Source organism: Ctenopharyngodon idella, chromosome 7 (genome assembly GCF_019924925.1).
Source record: "Ctenopharyngodon idella isolate HZGC_01 chromosome 7, HZGC01, whole genome shotgun sequence".
NCBI classification, from domain to species: Eukaryota; Metazoa; Chordata; class Actinopteri; order Cypriniformes; family Xenocyprididae; genus Ctenopharyngodon; species Ctenopharyngodon idella.
The window spans coordinates 5,648,668-5,664,140 of NC_067226.1; the positions used below are offsets into that span (position 1 = coordinate 5,648,668).

A 15,473-nucleotide genomic window follows, 5' to 3' on the forward strand; every position below is an offset into this window, starting at 1 on the left:
GGCTCCTGCGTCAACATCACACGCGTGCGTTACGCTGCTCACGTGAACAGTGCCGGCCAATAACGAGCCGGCATTCTGACATAGAACACAGAAGCGCTGCACTGTCTATACACTATTCGTAAACAGCGTAGGAGACTGACAGGGAAGAGATGAAATAGTTCAATAAAGTTGTTATTTTTGTTTTGTTTATGTGCACAAAAAAAGCATTCTCGTCGCTTCATAACATTAAGGTTGAACTACTGTAGTCATGTTGACTAATGTCTTTTCTACCTTTCTGGACCTTGAATGTGGTATTTATGTTGCTTTTTATGGGAGAAAAAAAAAACACTCAGATTTCTTCCGGGTCTTACGGGTATGGAACGACATGAGGGTGAGTAATTAATAACAGAAATTTCACTTCTGGGTGAACTAACCCTTTAATTTAACATGAGGCTTCAAATAGAAAAATAGAAGTTTTTTTTAGCACACAATACAGCAATATATCCATAACTTGTGTGGTAAAGAATCTTACAAAAATGATTCAGAACTTAATTTTTTGCTTAAATGTCATTCCACAAAAAGAGTCCCACAAGTTATAGTTGAAAAGCAGTTTACTTCAACCCATTCATTTTTTTCTAACTGCATAAACCTGCATGTAAAGAATTAGTTCACCTGGACCAGAAGCTCTGACCTGATGCACTCGGATTTTAAAAAACAAAACAAAAACAAATGATAAGCACTTGTTTACACACTTATGAAGCAGTCTCTGTGTGCCTGTAACATGAAGTGTGGCAGTGGGCAGATCTCGAGTCTGCTGCCTTCAACACACAACACAAACGTGTATCATTAAATATAAAATGAGAAGGACCAGTCTGCTGAACTCGTCTCAGTCCCCGTGTAGCGCTGTGCCTGACAGCTCGTGCATACAGGCTGAACTCATGTATCTGCGCTCTAACACACACAGCCTATCTATAGCCTATATCTGAGTCCTGGAGTAAGTTTAAATGAGAACTACGATGAAACAATTGTCGTCGCCTTGTCTTACAGAAGCACAGATCATCTTATGCTTCTTTAGTCCATCGTTTCTTTGCGTTGTTTTGTCAGAGTTTTCTCTTTATGATGGTGTTGGCGGAGATCAGACGGTCCCGCTCCCGCAGCTCCTCCTGCAGCCGTGCCTCATTGACTCGCAGCTGTCGGATGGTGTTCTTCATCTCCTTCATTTTAATCTCCATCAGCGCGATTATGTCCCGCTGCTCGTTCAACTTCCGAAGCAGTTCCGCAGACGTTGTGCCGGTGGTGAGCGAGTACGAGTGATCCGCCCCGCACAGCGCGAGATCGGCCACGGGGCACGGCGTGCTGTCCCCTGATAGATCTCCACCTGAGCCCGAGACCACCGCTGTGAGGCAGGAACCGTCCCCCGAAACGGTGAGGTCCACGGGCGCGATGTACTGGCCGTTCTGACCTATCTGCACCAGGGTGGCGTTTTCGGTGTCCCCCTCTTCCTCTACTGGCGCTGACTCGTTAGCCGTAGAAACGACGGAGCTGATGATGGGCACAACCGCTGACACTTTCCTGCTCCTTCCCCGTCTACTCTTCCTCTCGTTCACCCCGCGCAGAGGGAAAAGGGTCGGGACGCGAATGGTGTAGGTTTTCCTGCCGCCGGGAAAGTGGACGCTGCAAACCCGGTGGCCGGTGGTGGGCTGGAAAGTGCTGAAGCAGCCGCTCACCCCGGCCCGCGAAATGTTCTTCAGCCATATCTCTCGTTGAGTGGGATCCTTCGGAAAGGTGTAGAATCGCAGATCGCGGTCTCGGTGTGAGTTATTGTAGCATCCGGGCACGCAGCAAGTAAAGCCGGGCATGATTTTGTAGAAGATGCACCAGTAATACTGCAGTCCCTAAGAAGTTTCCCTAATTTTGTTTTGTTTGGTTCCTTCGTGTGCTGTTATCCAGACCAGCGGCCTACAAGCGGAACTACACGTCCCACAATACTTACGACTTCCTGTTTTGGTTTCAAATGCGAGTCGATAGACTTGCGTCTGCGCAGATATAGGCGTTTGTTTGGATGCCTTCACAATTCAAAACCAGGAGTCTTGTAACAGTGTTACAACTTCTATAACTTGCACTTATCCAAACGAGACAGTTTTTAAATTATATTTATATGCTACAAATGGAACTAGTATTTTTCCTGTGAAAATCAATGTAATTAAAGTAAAAAGTACTACTGTTGTTAAAAGCATGGTACATTGTAGCACTAATTGATAACTTTTTAATTTTTGTGTATCAATTTATTATGTAATTAATTTGACTTGTTCTAAATAATTATGCCATCCCCTAACATTTTAATTGGAAATGGAGCCATTTATAGTTAATGAATTGGAGGTGTTTAAATTCAAAACAAACAAAAATACATAAAACATAGACTAAAACCTTTAAAAACATAACACCATCATCATGACATGCTATTTTGTAACATTTACATCACTGACCAGTGTACGGTAATAACATAGCTTGCAATGAGACTGTCTAGTCTTATTAAATGAACAATTACAGTGAGTCTTCAATACAAACAAGTAGTAGACCATATGTGTTATTCAATTAAACCAAACTAAAAAGTCATTTATTTCGAAGAATGTGTTATTGTCAGGGAAATTGCCTTTTAATGCATGAAATAACTATATTATAAAGCCATCATATCACTGTAGCAGCATGATCAACTGAGAATAGATACAAAAAGCTATGATATATATCCTATATTTTTGCCCTTTAAAATACATTACAAAATATCATAGAAATAGAGAGTCCAAAGCATCTACTCAAAGGTCAATCTAGGGTGCTTATCTTTATGATAAGCCCCAAACACTATGCAAATTTGCGTTTGTACCTAAAATAAAGAGATTAGAGACTAGTACAATTTTTCTTTTTCAACAAATGGTTATATAAACTAGTTTATTTAGAAAGACTAAATACAGTTCAAAACAGGCTAATTTGTGTAATTTTATAATGTCCTAGAAAGGGTACAAATATTGTTATTTCGTTGGTGTCACAATTTTAAGGAATGAAGCATATTTACAAGTGGAAATCATGTGGTAACATGGTTGCATGTTTTTAATAATAGCTAAAATATATTTTTAGTACTTGAATATCAATTCAACAGATTGTCAAAATCGGGACGTATTATTTTCATTAGATGCAGCCGAGAAGGTCAATGGCTCTTGAATATGTTAAATAAACATGTTATATAATTGCTTATTAAACAATATTTAATTAAGTTCTACAACAAAAACGTGTTTGTGCCTCGAGGCCAAAGGACTGAATTCATGGTTTGTGCAATGTGCTGATATGGGCGTGGCAGAAAAAACACGACGGTTTTGCGCATGCGCACATTATCGAACATCTTGCTTTAGAGATAAGCCCACACAGCAATGAGCAGCAGCACAGTAGATTTATACACGAAACAATGTACTGTGATTTCAAGACGGACGAAGAATGTCCCTTACGTTGAGAGGGTGGGAGGTGTGACGGGTTTGTCCTGTTTTTCCTCTTGCTGTTGAGATGACATGAGAGCTCACAGCCCCGACTAGTGTTGATCAGAAAGGGAGGGAGGTGTCCACCATCCTCTGGCCATCATCATTCTCCACAGCACCGCCATCGCATCACAGGGCTTTGTGTTGCGGTAAGTATGGAACTAATATCCGAGGCGCTGAATTGGCACGAGTTCAAAACTCTGCGAGGAAGAATGTGTATTTGTGAATGTGTAGGGCTGGACCCCGGCTCGGCTAAGCTACAACGTTATGTATCCGCAGTGTAATAGGCATGTTTTAGTTGGAAAAGTGTCAAGTTTGTTGGTTTATATTTATATATTTTATTTAAATTTATAATATAACACACCTAATGTTTTTAGAGCTAAACTTTTAAACTCAACAAGGATTAGCCTATCCGCCCGTCATCCGGGGATTAGCGCGAGGAAGTGGTGCTAATACTAGTGTGCCTCTAAAATGGATCACAAAATTGATATTGTTTACATTTTTTTTTTTTTTTTAAATTAAAAACAGTGTAATTTGTCAAATTCACCCTTTCATATAAGTTATTTAAGGATATTCATGGTGGTCGTACCGTTTGGCTCACGTAAACATTTCTCGATGTATATACTTAGAAATAGATGTTTGCCAATAAAGATTTTCATTTAGCCCAACCAGGAACTACCTTGTTTAGACCACAGCTTGCATCTCATTTGCCTTTGCTGGGCAGGTGCACAGCCATTGGGATGTAAATTAAATTGCAAGCCAGCTGGTAGATCAGCAACACCCAAGGCTTGTGTCTGACAGCTGTCACTCGAGCCACTGATAACAGTGGGTTCACACAGCTCCTTATCTCTATTGTCTATTGATCATGATAGCCTGAAGTGGCCCTGAGGTTAATTTTAACTTGGAGCTTAGTGTCGGCATGCTTGCTGCTCCATGCACTGTGTCTGGAGATTATTTTTCATCGCTGTGCAAATGTCAGTCAGTGAACTTTGATGTTTCTCTCTCTTTTCACAGGACGTGCATTTGTGTTGCAAGAGATTTACAGTTGCAGTGTGGAATGAGACACCGACTGGCGTGTAAGTGTCTTCTGTTTGAATAATGTTGCCGGGAGTGGGTGTGTTTGGAACAGGGCAGACAGTACGTGCCCTGGTGCCATTGCTCCAAAAGGAAGGCTTCCCTGTTCAGGCCGTCTGGGGCCGTACACAAGAGGAAGCAGAGTCACTAGCCAGCGAGTTGGACATTCCCTTTTCCACCAGCCAGACAGATGATGTGCTGCTACATCCGGAGGTCCACCTTGTCTGCATATTGACACCTCCTCCACACACACGGCAGATTGCGGTAAAAGCTCTAGGTGAGACTTATTCTCTTATTCTCGCTTCTTATCTTGATTGTCCATGTCGTCTCAGGGGATTGGGTTGAGTTCCTTCCTGGACTCAACTAGAGTGTTTACTGTGCTACTGTTTACTTTACAACTTGGCACAAGCCACATTGGGCTTTTTTCCTGCATGCTTGATCAAATTTTGCATACTCAGATCACAGTGAACCCCTCAGCACAGTTGAGATTATGTTGATAAAGCACTTGCTTCAAGCAGAAACTTGTCAGGCATAGAACATTTTCAGTTTTGATCATCATTGTATGCTCATTTTGCTCTCGTTGTTTATAGGTATAGGTAAAAATGTGATCAGTGAGCAGGCAGCTACACTGACAGATGCCTGTAAGATGGTGACAGCGGCAAGATATTACCCACAGCTTATGAGTATCATGGGAAATTCCTTGCGCTTCTTGCCTGCATTTGTCCAGATCAAACGCCTTCTAGGAGAGGGTTATTGTGGGACCTTGCAGGTATGCAAAAAAATATATAAAAAAATCTTAGTTATATATATATATACATATATATACATATATATTTATTAGTAAGTCAGTAAGAAATTAATTCTAAAACTATAAGTTTATATTTATATAACGATAATTTATATAATTATATTAATATAGTGACTAGACATTTATAATGTTAAGATTTATATTGCTAATAAATGCTATTTTTTTTTTCTACTCAAAGAATCCTGAAAAAGTTGTTTACACAAAAAGGTTAAGCCGCTGTTTTCAACATTGATAATAGTCAAAAATGTTTCTAGAGCATCAAATCAGCATATAAAAATGATTCCTGTTGAATCATGTGACACTAGAGACTGGAGTAAAAATATATTAAAACACAAAACATCATTTTAAATGGTTTAAATACATTTTAAATTGTAATAATATTTCATAATATTACTGTTTTTACTCTCTTTTTGACCAAATAAATGCAGCTTTGGTTAGCATAAGAGGCTTCTTTCAAAAACATTAAATATTAAAAGTCTTAATATAAAATCAATAAATAATTTATATATTTTTTGTTAGATTTAGTGATTTAAAAAAAAATAAATTATGCATAATAATAGTTTAGTTAAAGGCACACTATGTAAATTTTCGCCACTAGAGGTCTCTTATTCAAAACAAAGGCATAGCTTGATGACACCTTGATTTCACGGAATCATGGGATGCGTTGTCTTCATGTCTACAGCCGGTGAAAAAAAAAAATAAGGGCGGCACTCAGGCAAAAATCATGTTCATGGATGAGATTACTAACGTTACTGTGGTATGAAGCAGAGCAGGGCCGAGTTATAGTGCTACTCTGCGTTCACTCAGCGGCTACTATGAGACACTTGTTGCACACTGCAGTAAGCTAGATTGATATTAGGCATGGTAAAACATGGTACTCACAGTAAATCAAGAAAACAATATTTAAACAATAAGACTTTCTGTGTTGAGCTATATAACATGATTAGTTTTCTGTTGATGAATGTATCCAAACAGTTGCTCACCTGTCTAATAAAACATAATATATTAAATCATCTTTAGTGTTTCCATGGTTTCTACAAAATAAAACCAGAAACCAAGGATAACGCGAGTATGATGTCAAATTGCTTATTTCTCTGGATTTAAACATTCTTGGAAACATTTGGGATAATGTAAGTACAAAAGTCAACAAAATATATAACATTTTTCTAGTGGTTTTTGGATATTTTAATCCAAAAATCTTACATATTGTGCCTTTAAAAGTTGTAAGCCATTCTTAAATTGTCAAACATATTGACATCTTCACTTTGTAAATATTGTTAAGGCATATGTTACTTTATTTAACTCAGACTGGTTAAAATAATAAACTCATTCACTTCACTTTTTTTTTTCCTCTCTTTTTCAAGGTATGCGAAGCACGTGTTTATGGAGGCTCACTGCTCAGCCAATCATATGGCTGGGCGTGGGAGGAGCTTATGGGGGGAGGTGGCCTGCATACAGTGGGCTCCTGCATCATTGACCTCCTGAGCCACCTCACGGGACGTCGGGCTATGCGAGTGCATGGAATGCTCCGGACTTTCGTACGTCAAAGTGGCCCAGCGGGAGGGATTCGTTCTGTAACCGCAGATGATTATGCTTGCTTTCAGCTGCTGATGAGCGGAGGTGTGGTCTGCAGCGTTACATTAAACTTCAATCTACCTGGCACAGATGTGCATGAGATCATGCTTGTGGGGTCATCAGGACGGCTCATTGCTCGAGGAACAGAGCTGTATGGCCAACGGACCAACATGCAAGTAGAGGAGCTTCTTTTGACTGATGGTGGAGAAGGTGTAGGACCATCTGTCAGGGGACTGAACAGCATGGTGACTCAGCTCAGACTCTCTTTTCAGGCACAAGAGGACAGGCGCTCTTGGGTGCGGCATCCTGTTTCCATGGCAGCCTCCTTTGAGGATGGGCTGTATGTACAGACAGTTGTGGATGCTATCAAACGATCGAATCGCACTGGAGAATGGGAGTCAGTGGAGGTCAAGATACAGGATGTTGACCCAAACCACAACCACAGGACCCTGCCAAACTAACACTACACACACTGTTACATTCTATATCTGAAGACCAAGCCTTTTTACATCATTCACCTTCTTTTATAATCAGATATCCATGCTTTCATTTTAAACAAAGTACCTGAAACTGAATGCAAAATTTAACTGAAAGTTCATGCGTGCTAACTGAAAGTTTTAAGTTATCAGGGGAGTTGGGTCGCAAAACACTGGAGATGCATCACTGGTTAGGAATTGTGGTTTCAGGGTTGTTTTGTTGCCTATTTACTGTAACACAAAAAAGATGTGCGAAGCTTATCTGTGAAAACTTAGTGCTTTCCTTCTTATGTGATCAGTTTAAATTTTTAGTCACTGGGTTTAAGTGTGAGCCCCTCAAGTTTTTATATTTTATATGAGTAGTGAATATAAGCTTGTGCTCTGCTGAGGATTTTTTCTGTATATGTGCACATGAGAGAGCTTTAGAAACGTACTTGTCACTGAGAAACGTACTATGCTGGACACTAGATATCATTTACTGTAATAAACCTGTTGTGACTTATATCCTGATGTCCAATGCATTGGACATGTTAACGGTTTTACTAAGCTGCACAAAGTTTTTTAAATTATGTTTTCATTTCTGAATTTGTGTCTGCACTGTTTAAGAGTTCAAGAGAGATGGTTTTGTGTGTGGATGGTGTTTTTTAATTCATTGTTATAAGTTTAATAATAAATATTTACTTAATTTAATTAAATATTTTTACTTCTGGTTTTTACACAAATACCTGTTGAATAACAACAAATATTTACCTTATTTAGTTCTTTTTAAATGTGGCTTTAACACGAATACCTACCCAGCAGAGGGGGCGCTAAAGGCTCGTGTCTAGATGGTAACCCTCGTCTGAACTTCTCGCGCGATTTACATACATGTTTGATCCTACAGCAATGATGATGGACAGAAAAAAAAAAGAAACTTTGCAAAATGTAAAGAATCACAAGCAGAGGATTCTCAAGCTATGTGAAGCCTTGTCAGTTGCTTTTTTTTATTCACATGTACTAATGTAAAGTTTTGTCATTACATGTGTTGGACTTTAAGATTTAATAAATATTAAAAGAAAAAGAAAAATCCTTTTTTTTTACACCAACAACACAGTATTTTATTTATAATAAACTCTGTATTTATTAATGTGTAGTTCTATTTTCACTATAAACAGGTCAATCACTGACAATTTGGCATTCATCAACTTTATTATTACAAAAAAAACAAAAACAAAGTAACTTAAAACGTTTGAAAACAGACATACAGTTTAACGTTGTCGATCAAAGGGATGTACACACAAGAACTATTATTTTATATATTTTATGTCTTGTATAGGCTTATATTTTTATTTCCATCAAAACATGGATGTAACAGTTAAAAACAAAACAAAATGGTTTACATAATAACATAAGACATCAGTAAAAAAAATTAACATCAAGTATTATATATGCTAACAGTAAGGATAACATTTATAAAGACATTAAGGAAAAAGATATTCACATTATTTTTGTTTTTTTTATCATCAATGCAAAAAATACATATGACATGTTTATAATATACAACTTATATCATATATATATCAACAATATGTTCAATGTCACCAGAATACAGAGGAGATATTATTTTTGAGTTTTACTCTCAAATCATTTTTGCTCAGTGACCAAAGCATCAGCAACAAAGCGCATGCGCGAGAATTTCACGCACAGAAGGTTACCATCTAGAATAAGGCAATCAGTCAGTCAGTATTCAAAGTCGACTCGTTCGAAAATGGCGGCACGAAAGCGAAGTATAGTCTGGTCATTTTTCCAAGCTGAGGATGACAGAAGAGTATTGTGTCTTCTCTGTATGAAGACGGTTTTGTATTTTGGTCACACAACAAACATGCTTCGCCATTTAAGAACGAAACACCCGTCAGATTTTTCCTCGTTGGACAAAAGGAAGCCCGCGACAGATGCGGTATCCAAGCGCAACGACACTGGTTGCGTGGAAGGTATGAAAAGTTAAATTATTGTCTCGTAATGTTTACCATAATGTAGACTGTCATTATGTACTCTGATATGTCTATGACACAACTGGCTGGTTTTGGAGCTCAGAATCGACACCTTATGTATTTTCTTTGGTTTGTGATGTTTTCCCTTCCATTTGGCCTACTCTGCACGTGCTTATAGCTTACCTCATGTAAGTCCAGGAGCCAATATAAAGGCGCTTTATCGTTCAAAACTGTGCTCGTTGTGATTGTGTGATTCAGTATCGACTCCGCAGTAAGAACGGGTTCGTCTTACAGAGTCTTGTGTCAAAGTGACGAGAGTTTCGCTTAGGCCATGGTTTTGGGTGGATGTCGCAACGACGCCATGTTGTTTTTTCAAACAATTGTCTATTACGTCGCTCAATGATAGAAGGCTAATTAAGCATATTTTATATGATCTTAAACGAATTTCCCCGACGGGAATCGATTCGATTCGACTCGTTCAGTCAAACGAATGAATCTTTTGAATCGTGTCGCTGATTTGGATCGGCAATATACGGTGCTTTGACAGAAAGAGCCACCCCGCCCCCTCCTGTCCAGAATAAACGGGACCGAAAACCTTCAACGGTAACGACCCCATTCTGTGTGAAATACTAAGTCATATCATATACGAATTATCAGTGATTAATACATTCTACACAGGGTATGTCATTTTCTGAAATCTAAATTATTGAACAGTATTTGACCCGAAATCGTCACGTGATGTACCATCTGCCATATTCCCGGATGGGCGCGATTTTTAAAAAAAAAAACTAGCTGGCTTGGCTAAAGCCAAGATGATTTGTTTCTATACGTTTTTTTATACAAAAATATATAGTAATGGATAGAAACTGCTTTGACGTACAACACCTGTTCATGTTTGTGCTCAGCTTCCATATCGAATAACGCTCTGTTCAGTCATCTATCCACTTAATGAACTTGAATGTGTAGAAATTATCAGGCAATAGAGTGCAACAGTGCACGTCCTTTTTAAAAGCAGGATCAGACAAAAAGACACCGACTGTGCTCTACACAGATTTAATGAGAGAAAGAACTACAATCTCATGAAGCATCTTAAATGATATCTGTCTTTGAAGGTTTTAAAATTCTCATTAAAAATCAATTCTATCACTTATAGAAAAAAATGAATGGGATTTTTACTTCTGGAACCCTACTTTTGCATTTTGTTGTTACTTTTGTTGCACAGCAATGTAATGTAGCAACGTTAAATAACCAGTGCAACTACTTTTTTCCTCTTTTTTTTCTCTCGGTGCCAAGTTACAGTGTTAATGGACGAGCAACAGGTAGAGGTGGAGTCTGTGGGAGAAGATGGCGAAATGGATGGTGCCATCAAAGGGATCCTACGTGCTGCAGCTGGAGAGGGGACAGCTGAAGCAGAGGTGGCTGATGAGGAAGGCGAGGGGCCTGTTGATGAAGGGGATGGGAAAGAAATACAAGAGGATGAAGCCCCAGGTAATACTCGCAAGTGGAGCTCCGTGTGGGTGCACTACCGGAAGCTTGGCCAGGAGCCACGAGCCCTGTGCTTGCTCTGCATGGAGAAGATCCAGCACCGGAGTAGCACAAGTAACCTTATCAGACATCTACAGCATAAGCATCCCAATGAGTTTGCACAACTTGAGGATCACCCACAAAAGCGGCCTAACAAGCGCAAATCTGAAGATCCGAGCCGGCTTGCTTCCTCTCCCACATTAGCAAGCGGGACCCCGACCAGATCGCAAATTGTGTCACCGAAGCGTGACGTCCGTTCACCCTGCAGTACCAGCCTAGACAGATACTCAGGTATAGTTTGCTTTTAACTCTTCTCATCAATGTACATATTTGCATTTTGTGTGAAAAGGATGTTTTGTCAGCGTTATTATAGTTAACTAGATCTAAAACCATAATTGACGTTAACTGAAATAAAAGAAGATATACAAAAACCTTAAACTTATTTTGTTTCAGCTAGTTGCCGAGGCAATATCTCACTTTCATTTAGTGTAACTAAAAGGGATAGTTCACCCAAAAATTAAAATTATCCCATGATTTACTCACTCTCAAGCCATCCTAGGTGTATATGACTTTCTTCTTTCAGGCGAATTTTAAAAATTAAAAAATGTCCTTAGTCCTCCAAGGTTTATAATGGTTGTGAATGGGGGGCCGCATTTTGAAGTAAAAAAAAAAAAAAAGTAATCCATACCACTCCGGGGGTTAATAAAGGCTTCTGAAGAGAAGTGATGCGTTTATGTAAGAAAAACATTCATATTCAAAACTTTATAAATTCAAATAACTAGCTTCCAGCGGACAACCGTATGCAGAATGCGCAAGTCGATTTGCGACAGAAGAGTATCCTTTGACAGGGTTTCCACGGGGCATTAAAAGTCATTAAATGGATTTAGCGAAAATTAAGGCCTTAAAAGGCATTAAAAGTCATTACATTTTATTCCCAAAGGCATTAATTTATTTTAGATAGTTTTGAAGAAAAATAATACTACCGGTTTATTTAGAATATAGCCTTCATAATTAATAACTTTGATTTGCTGTCACAAAATATGAACATTGGTGTGATACACACGCGGAACCAGTTTGGTAATTGCCTACGGCCGGTGCAAAATTGCCGTAACGCTGTTTTGGACAGCGGCCCAAGTAGACTCTCCAGTACTGCCGCACAAGCACACCTCTATCCGCGTCTGCTCTGTTTATTTATTACATTTAGTGCAAGTGGCGATCGATAATGGATAATAATAGGTTATATAATATATAATGTACTGACGGTAACAGGAGAAAGCGAAACAAATGAGCGCAGCACACACAAGAAGCTCGGTTAAATACTGCAGTAAAAATTGAAAATGTGGAGTTTTTATATTTGTAACACATGATACAGTTAAGCAACATCACACGACCAAGAGTGCTGTCTTCCTGAATACCATTACGATTGTAAACTTGACACTGATTTCATACAACATAATAAACAAGTAGTTAATATTAAGTCACTTACATTTTAGAAGGAATATTGACTGTTTTTGTTCTGTTTCAGAAGTGAAAATAGTTCCAAATAAACATCACAGCAGAACCATAGCGTATCTCACAGCCACACTCAACCATGTTTTCTTTACCGTGTTTTTGAGTGATTCAGCGGTTTGAACGAATCGGTTGAGTCAATGATTCAGTGACCCATTCATAAACAGCTGCCTTATTCTTGAATGAATCAGCCGTTTGAGCGAATCATTTGAATGAATGAATGACTCACTTATTTGATTGGTAACAGCCCTATAGTGTGTTATTATTCTAATAAAATTTATTGATCAAATTTAAGAATTTAAAATGAAAGAAGAATCATACATTTAATAAATTGGGGGGACGCCCCTTATAATAGTAAAAAAAAAAAATTGGGGTAAATATCACAAATATGCAGATTTAAATATGTCAAAGCTGCAATATTCTTAAAGAATATTCAGAATAAAGAATATTCTGAAATCTGAATGAAAGAATATTGCTTCAGAATAAATTTATATTTACACCACACAAAAATACTTTTTTTTTTTTTTTTTTCTCCAGACAAGCAACTTTTTTACTCAGCCAAGTAAATGACCGATTTACTTCTCCATAGGACAAGCACAATGGACAAGCTTAATGTCGAGGCTTGCATGTAGGCTTAATGGGTTGTGTTTCAGTCACTATTTCATATTGTCTGACAACAAAAAATAAACAAATAGATAATAGTTTTATTGGGATTTTGGCTGCATTAAAATACATTATGTGAGCACAAAGAGTAGCAGCAGAGATGCAAACAAATCTAAAGGGCTGACACTTGGCAGAATGTGAATGCAACTTAATGACATAATGAATATTCTAATTGCCATATGACATCATCTAGCGACTTTAAACGAATATATATATATATATATATATTATAAAATATGGCATTAAAAAATTTCAAAATAAGCATTAAATTAGATTTGATGAAACCTGCAGAAACCCTGTTTGAGGCACATAGGATAGAGCAAAACAAATCACCGGTCTCGGATTATAAGTCTAAAATGATCATTTTTAAAGAGAAATTTCTGAGGATTTCAATATAAGAGAAGAGGAGCTTAAATTTGTTGCACAGCCCTATTTGTTTGAACCACGAGAGGCGCCTAAGCTTACAATACTCCTACATCCTGCGTCATACATCACGTCAGAGGATTACTCATTTGGCGCAAGTCGACTTGCGCATTTTGCGGTCGTCCGCTGGAAGCTAGTTATTTGAATTTAGAAAGTTTTAGATATGGATATTTTTCTTACAAAACTGCATGACTTTGCTTCAGAAGGCCTTCATTAACCCCCTGGAGTTGTATGGATTACTTTTTTTATGGATGGATGCATCATTTTTTACTTCAAAACGCGGTCCTCCATTACCAATATAAACCTTGGAGGACTAAGGATATTTTTAAATATATCTCCGATTGTATTCGTCTGAAAGAAGATAGTCATATACACCTAGGATGGCTTGAGGGTGAGTAAATCATGGGATAATTTTAATTTTAGGGGAACTATCGCTTTAATGTACTACAGTATACTATATAATATAAAATGACAAAAACACAGCAAAAATATCACTATTTATTTATTTATTTATTTTATTTTTTTCTCTTCCTCTTAGGTGCTAAGTGGTCTGAGGGCGTGCGTATATTGGAAAGAGAGCGGGAGCTGACAGAGGCGTTGAGGCGTGTCCAGCAGGAAGAGGGGCGGAGCATACAGCTGCAGAAAGAGTTACTGCAGCAGTTCCGTGAAATGGATGCTGAGCGCCGAGTGCTTCAAAACCAGAAATGTGAACAAGAGCAGGAGCACGCAAGGTTGCGGAAGGAAAAAGAAGACCTCCAGAAGGAGAAGAATGAACTCCAGAGGGAAAAAGAGGAGATGCAGAAGGAGAGAGAGGAGTTTCAGAAAGAGAAAGAGGAGCTGGAGAAGCAGAAACAAGAACTGGACTCCTGGAAAAATTCTCATGCGCAGGGACAGACTGCTGGATTTTACAATTGTTGATATACTTCAGTATGTCTGTTTCACAAGGAAACAATGATTTCCTTTTTATGGAAATAGTTATTTCTTTACCCTTTTTATTTTTACAAGATTGCTTTGGATTGGGGGAATGGGGTTGTGGGAGTGGGGGAAATGACAGGGATGTTGTATTTTCTTTAGCTAAATGAAAGTTTACCTTAACCCTCCAGGATTTCCAACACGTACATGCATGCAAATTATAGATTTCCTGCCGTTAAAATAGAGATTCGTAATGAGAAGGCCTTTCATGTCAGATAACTAGAAAATCAGTTTTCATTAGATATACTCACATGCTGTATATATACATGTATATATGAGTGTTAACACAAAAAAAAGTTCATGTTCGTTCCAAAATTGACCAGTGTGTGAATGTATTCAAGTGTTTTTGTACATTTCTGCACTGGGAATAAAAAAGAAAGCTATCTGCAAATTTCCTTCATCAGTCATTTGGGCTGTATTTTTGTTATTCCTGTCCTGGAGTTGATAACGTATGCCATTTTTTAAAAAATTTTATAACTTTAGTTGAACAGACTTTTGCTTAACGTGAGGGCTGAGTAGATGGTACAGTATTAATATTTATGTGAAGAGAAATTTAAAACAATTTGTTTTATACACATTACATACTGTTGTCTCCAACCCTGTTTTGTACATTTGACACATTTTTTTGAGGAAAAAAATGTGAACCTTGAAACTGTTACAATTCATTTTTATTTCTCTAAACTTTCAAAAACATACTGGTTTGCTTGCATGGCAACAAAAGATTAGTGTTAAAGTTTTAGTTAAGATATGAAAATGAAAATTCTGTCGTTTTATCACCCTCATGACCTTTTTCCTCTGTGATTTATTTATTTTTGTCCATACACTGGAAGACAGTGGTCATCAGAACTGTTTGATTACCAATATTTTTCAAAATATCATCTTTTGTGTTCAGCAGAAGTCGGTCAAACAGGTTTGTATCAGCAATATGAAGATGAGTAAACGACGATTTTCATTGTAGTCAAAACATTAATGTAGG

The 15,473-nt window shown here is 38.0% G+C and overlaps 3 protein-coding genes across 5 annotated transcripts; 2 read left to right on the forward strand and 1 right to left on the reverse strand.

Moving 5' to 3' along the window:
• Positions 1-572: 572 nt before the first annotated feature.
• thap11 (THAP domain containing 11) lies at positions 573-2,471 on the reverse strand. Its single transcript, XM_051899066.1, has one exon. It carries the CDS (start codon positions 1,836-1,838, stop codon positions 1,080-1,082), a length of 759 nt encoding a protein of 252 aa, XP_051755026.1. The 5' UTR covers positions 1,839-2,471; the 3' UTR covers positions 573-1,079.
• On the forward strand, positions 1,257-8,502 carry gfod2 (glucose-fructose oxidoreductase domain containing 2). 2 transcript variants are annotated; one of them, XM_051899061.1, is made up of 4 exons: positions 1,257-1,404; positions 4,518-4,854; positions 5,168-5,346; positions 6,750-8,502. In XM_051899061.1, exons 2-4 carry the CDS (start codon positions 4,602-4,604, stop codon positions 7,419-7,421), a joined length of 1,104 nt encoding a protein of 367 aa, XP_051755021.1. In that variant the 5' UTR covers positions 1,257-1,404; positions 4,518-4,601; the 3' UTR covers positions 7,422-8,502. The 2 variants fall into 2 exon arrangements, with proteins under 2 accessions (XP_051755021.1, XP_051755020.1); XM_051899060.1 differs by lacking the exon at positions 1,257-1,404 and adding an exon at positions 3,384-3,652.
• A 582-nt stretch (positions 8,503-9,084) lies between these two features.
• On the forward strand, positions 9,085-14,897 carry LOC127515343 (trichohyalin). Of its 2 annotated transcripts, none has more exons than XM_051898863.1 (3): positions 9,085-9,406; positions 10,700-11,221; positions 14,064-14,897. In XM_051898863.1, exons 1-3 carry the CDS (start codon positions 9,100-9,102, stop codon positions 14,441-14,443), a joined length of 1,209 nt encoding a protein of 402 aa, XP_051754823.1. In that variant the 5' UTR covers positions 9,085-9,099; the 3' UTR covers positions 14,444-14,897. The 2 variants fall into 2 exon arrangements, with proteins under 2 accessions (XP_051754823.1, XP_051754824.1); XM_051898864.1 differs by having other exon boundaries at positions 9,131-9,406; positions 10,706-11,221.
• Positions 14,898-15,473: the final 576 nt, after the last annotated feature.

Excerpts from the sequence above, each read along its gene's own strand:
- thap11 (XM_051899066.1), bottom strand. The coding sequence starts at position 1,838 with ATGCCCGGCTTTACTTGCTGCGTGCCCGGATGCTACAATAACTCACAC.
- gfod2 (XM_051899061.1), top strand. The coding sequence starts at position 4,602 with ATGTTGCCGGGAGTGGGTGTGTTTGGAACAGGGCAGACAGTACGTGCC. Across the intron at positions 4,855-5,167 it reads GATTGCGGTAAAAGCTCTAG|GTATAGGTAAAAATGTGATC; the intron begins GTGAGACTTATT and ends CGTTGTTTATAG. Across the intron at positions 5,347-6,749 it reads GTTATTGTGGGACCTTGCAG|GTATGCGAAGCACGTGTTTA; the intron begins GTATGCAAAAAA and ends CTCTTTTTCAAG.
- LOC127515343 (XM_051898863.1), top strand. The coding sequence starts at position 9,100 with ATGCGCGAGAATTTCACGCACAGAAGGTTACCATCTAGAATAAGGCAA. Across the intron at positions 9,407-10,699 it reads CGACACTGGTTGCGTGGAAG|TTACAGTGTTAATGGACGAG; the intron begins GTATGAAAAGTT and ends CTCGGTGCCAAG. Across the intron at positions 11,222-14,063 it reads CAGCCTAGACAGATACTCAG|GTGCTAAGTGGTCTGAGGGC; the intron begins GTATAGTTTGCT and ends TCTTCCTCTTAG.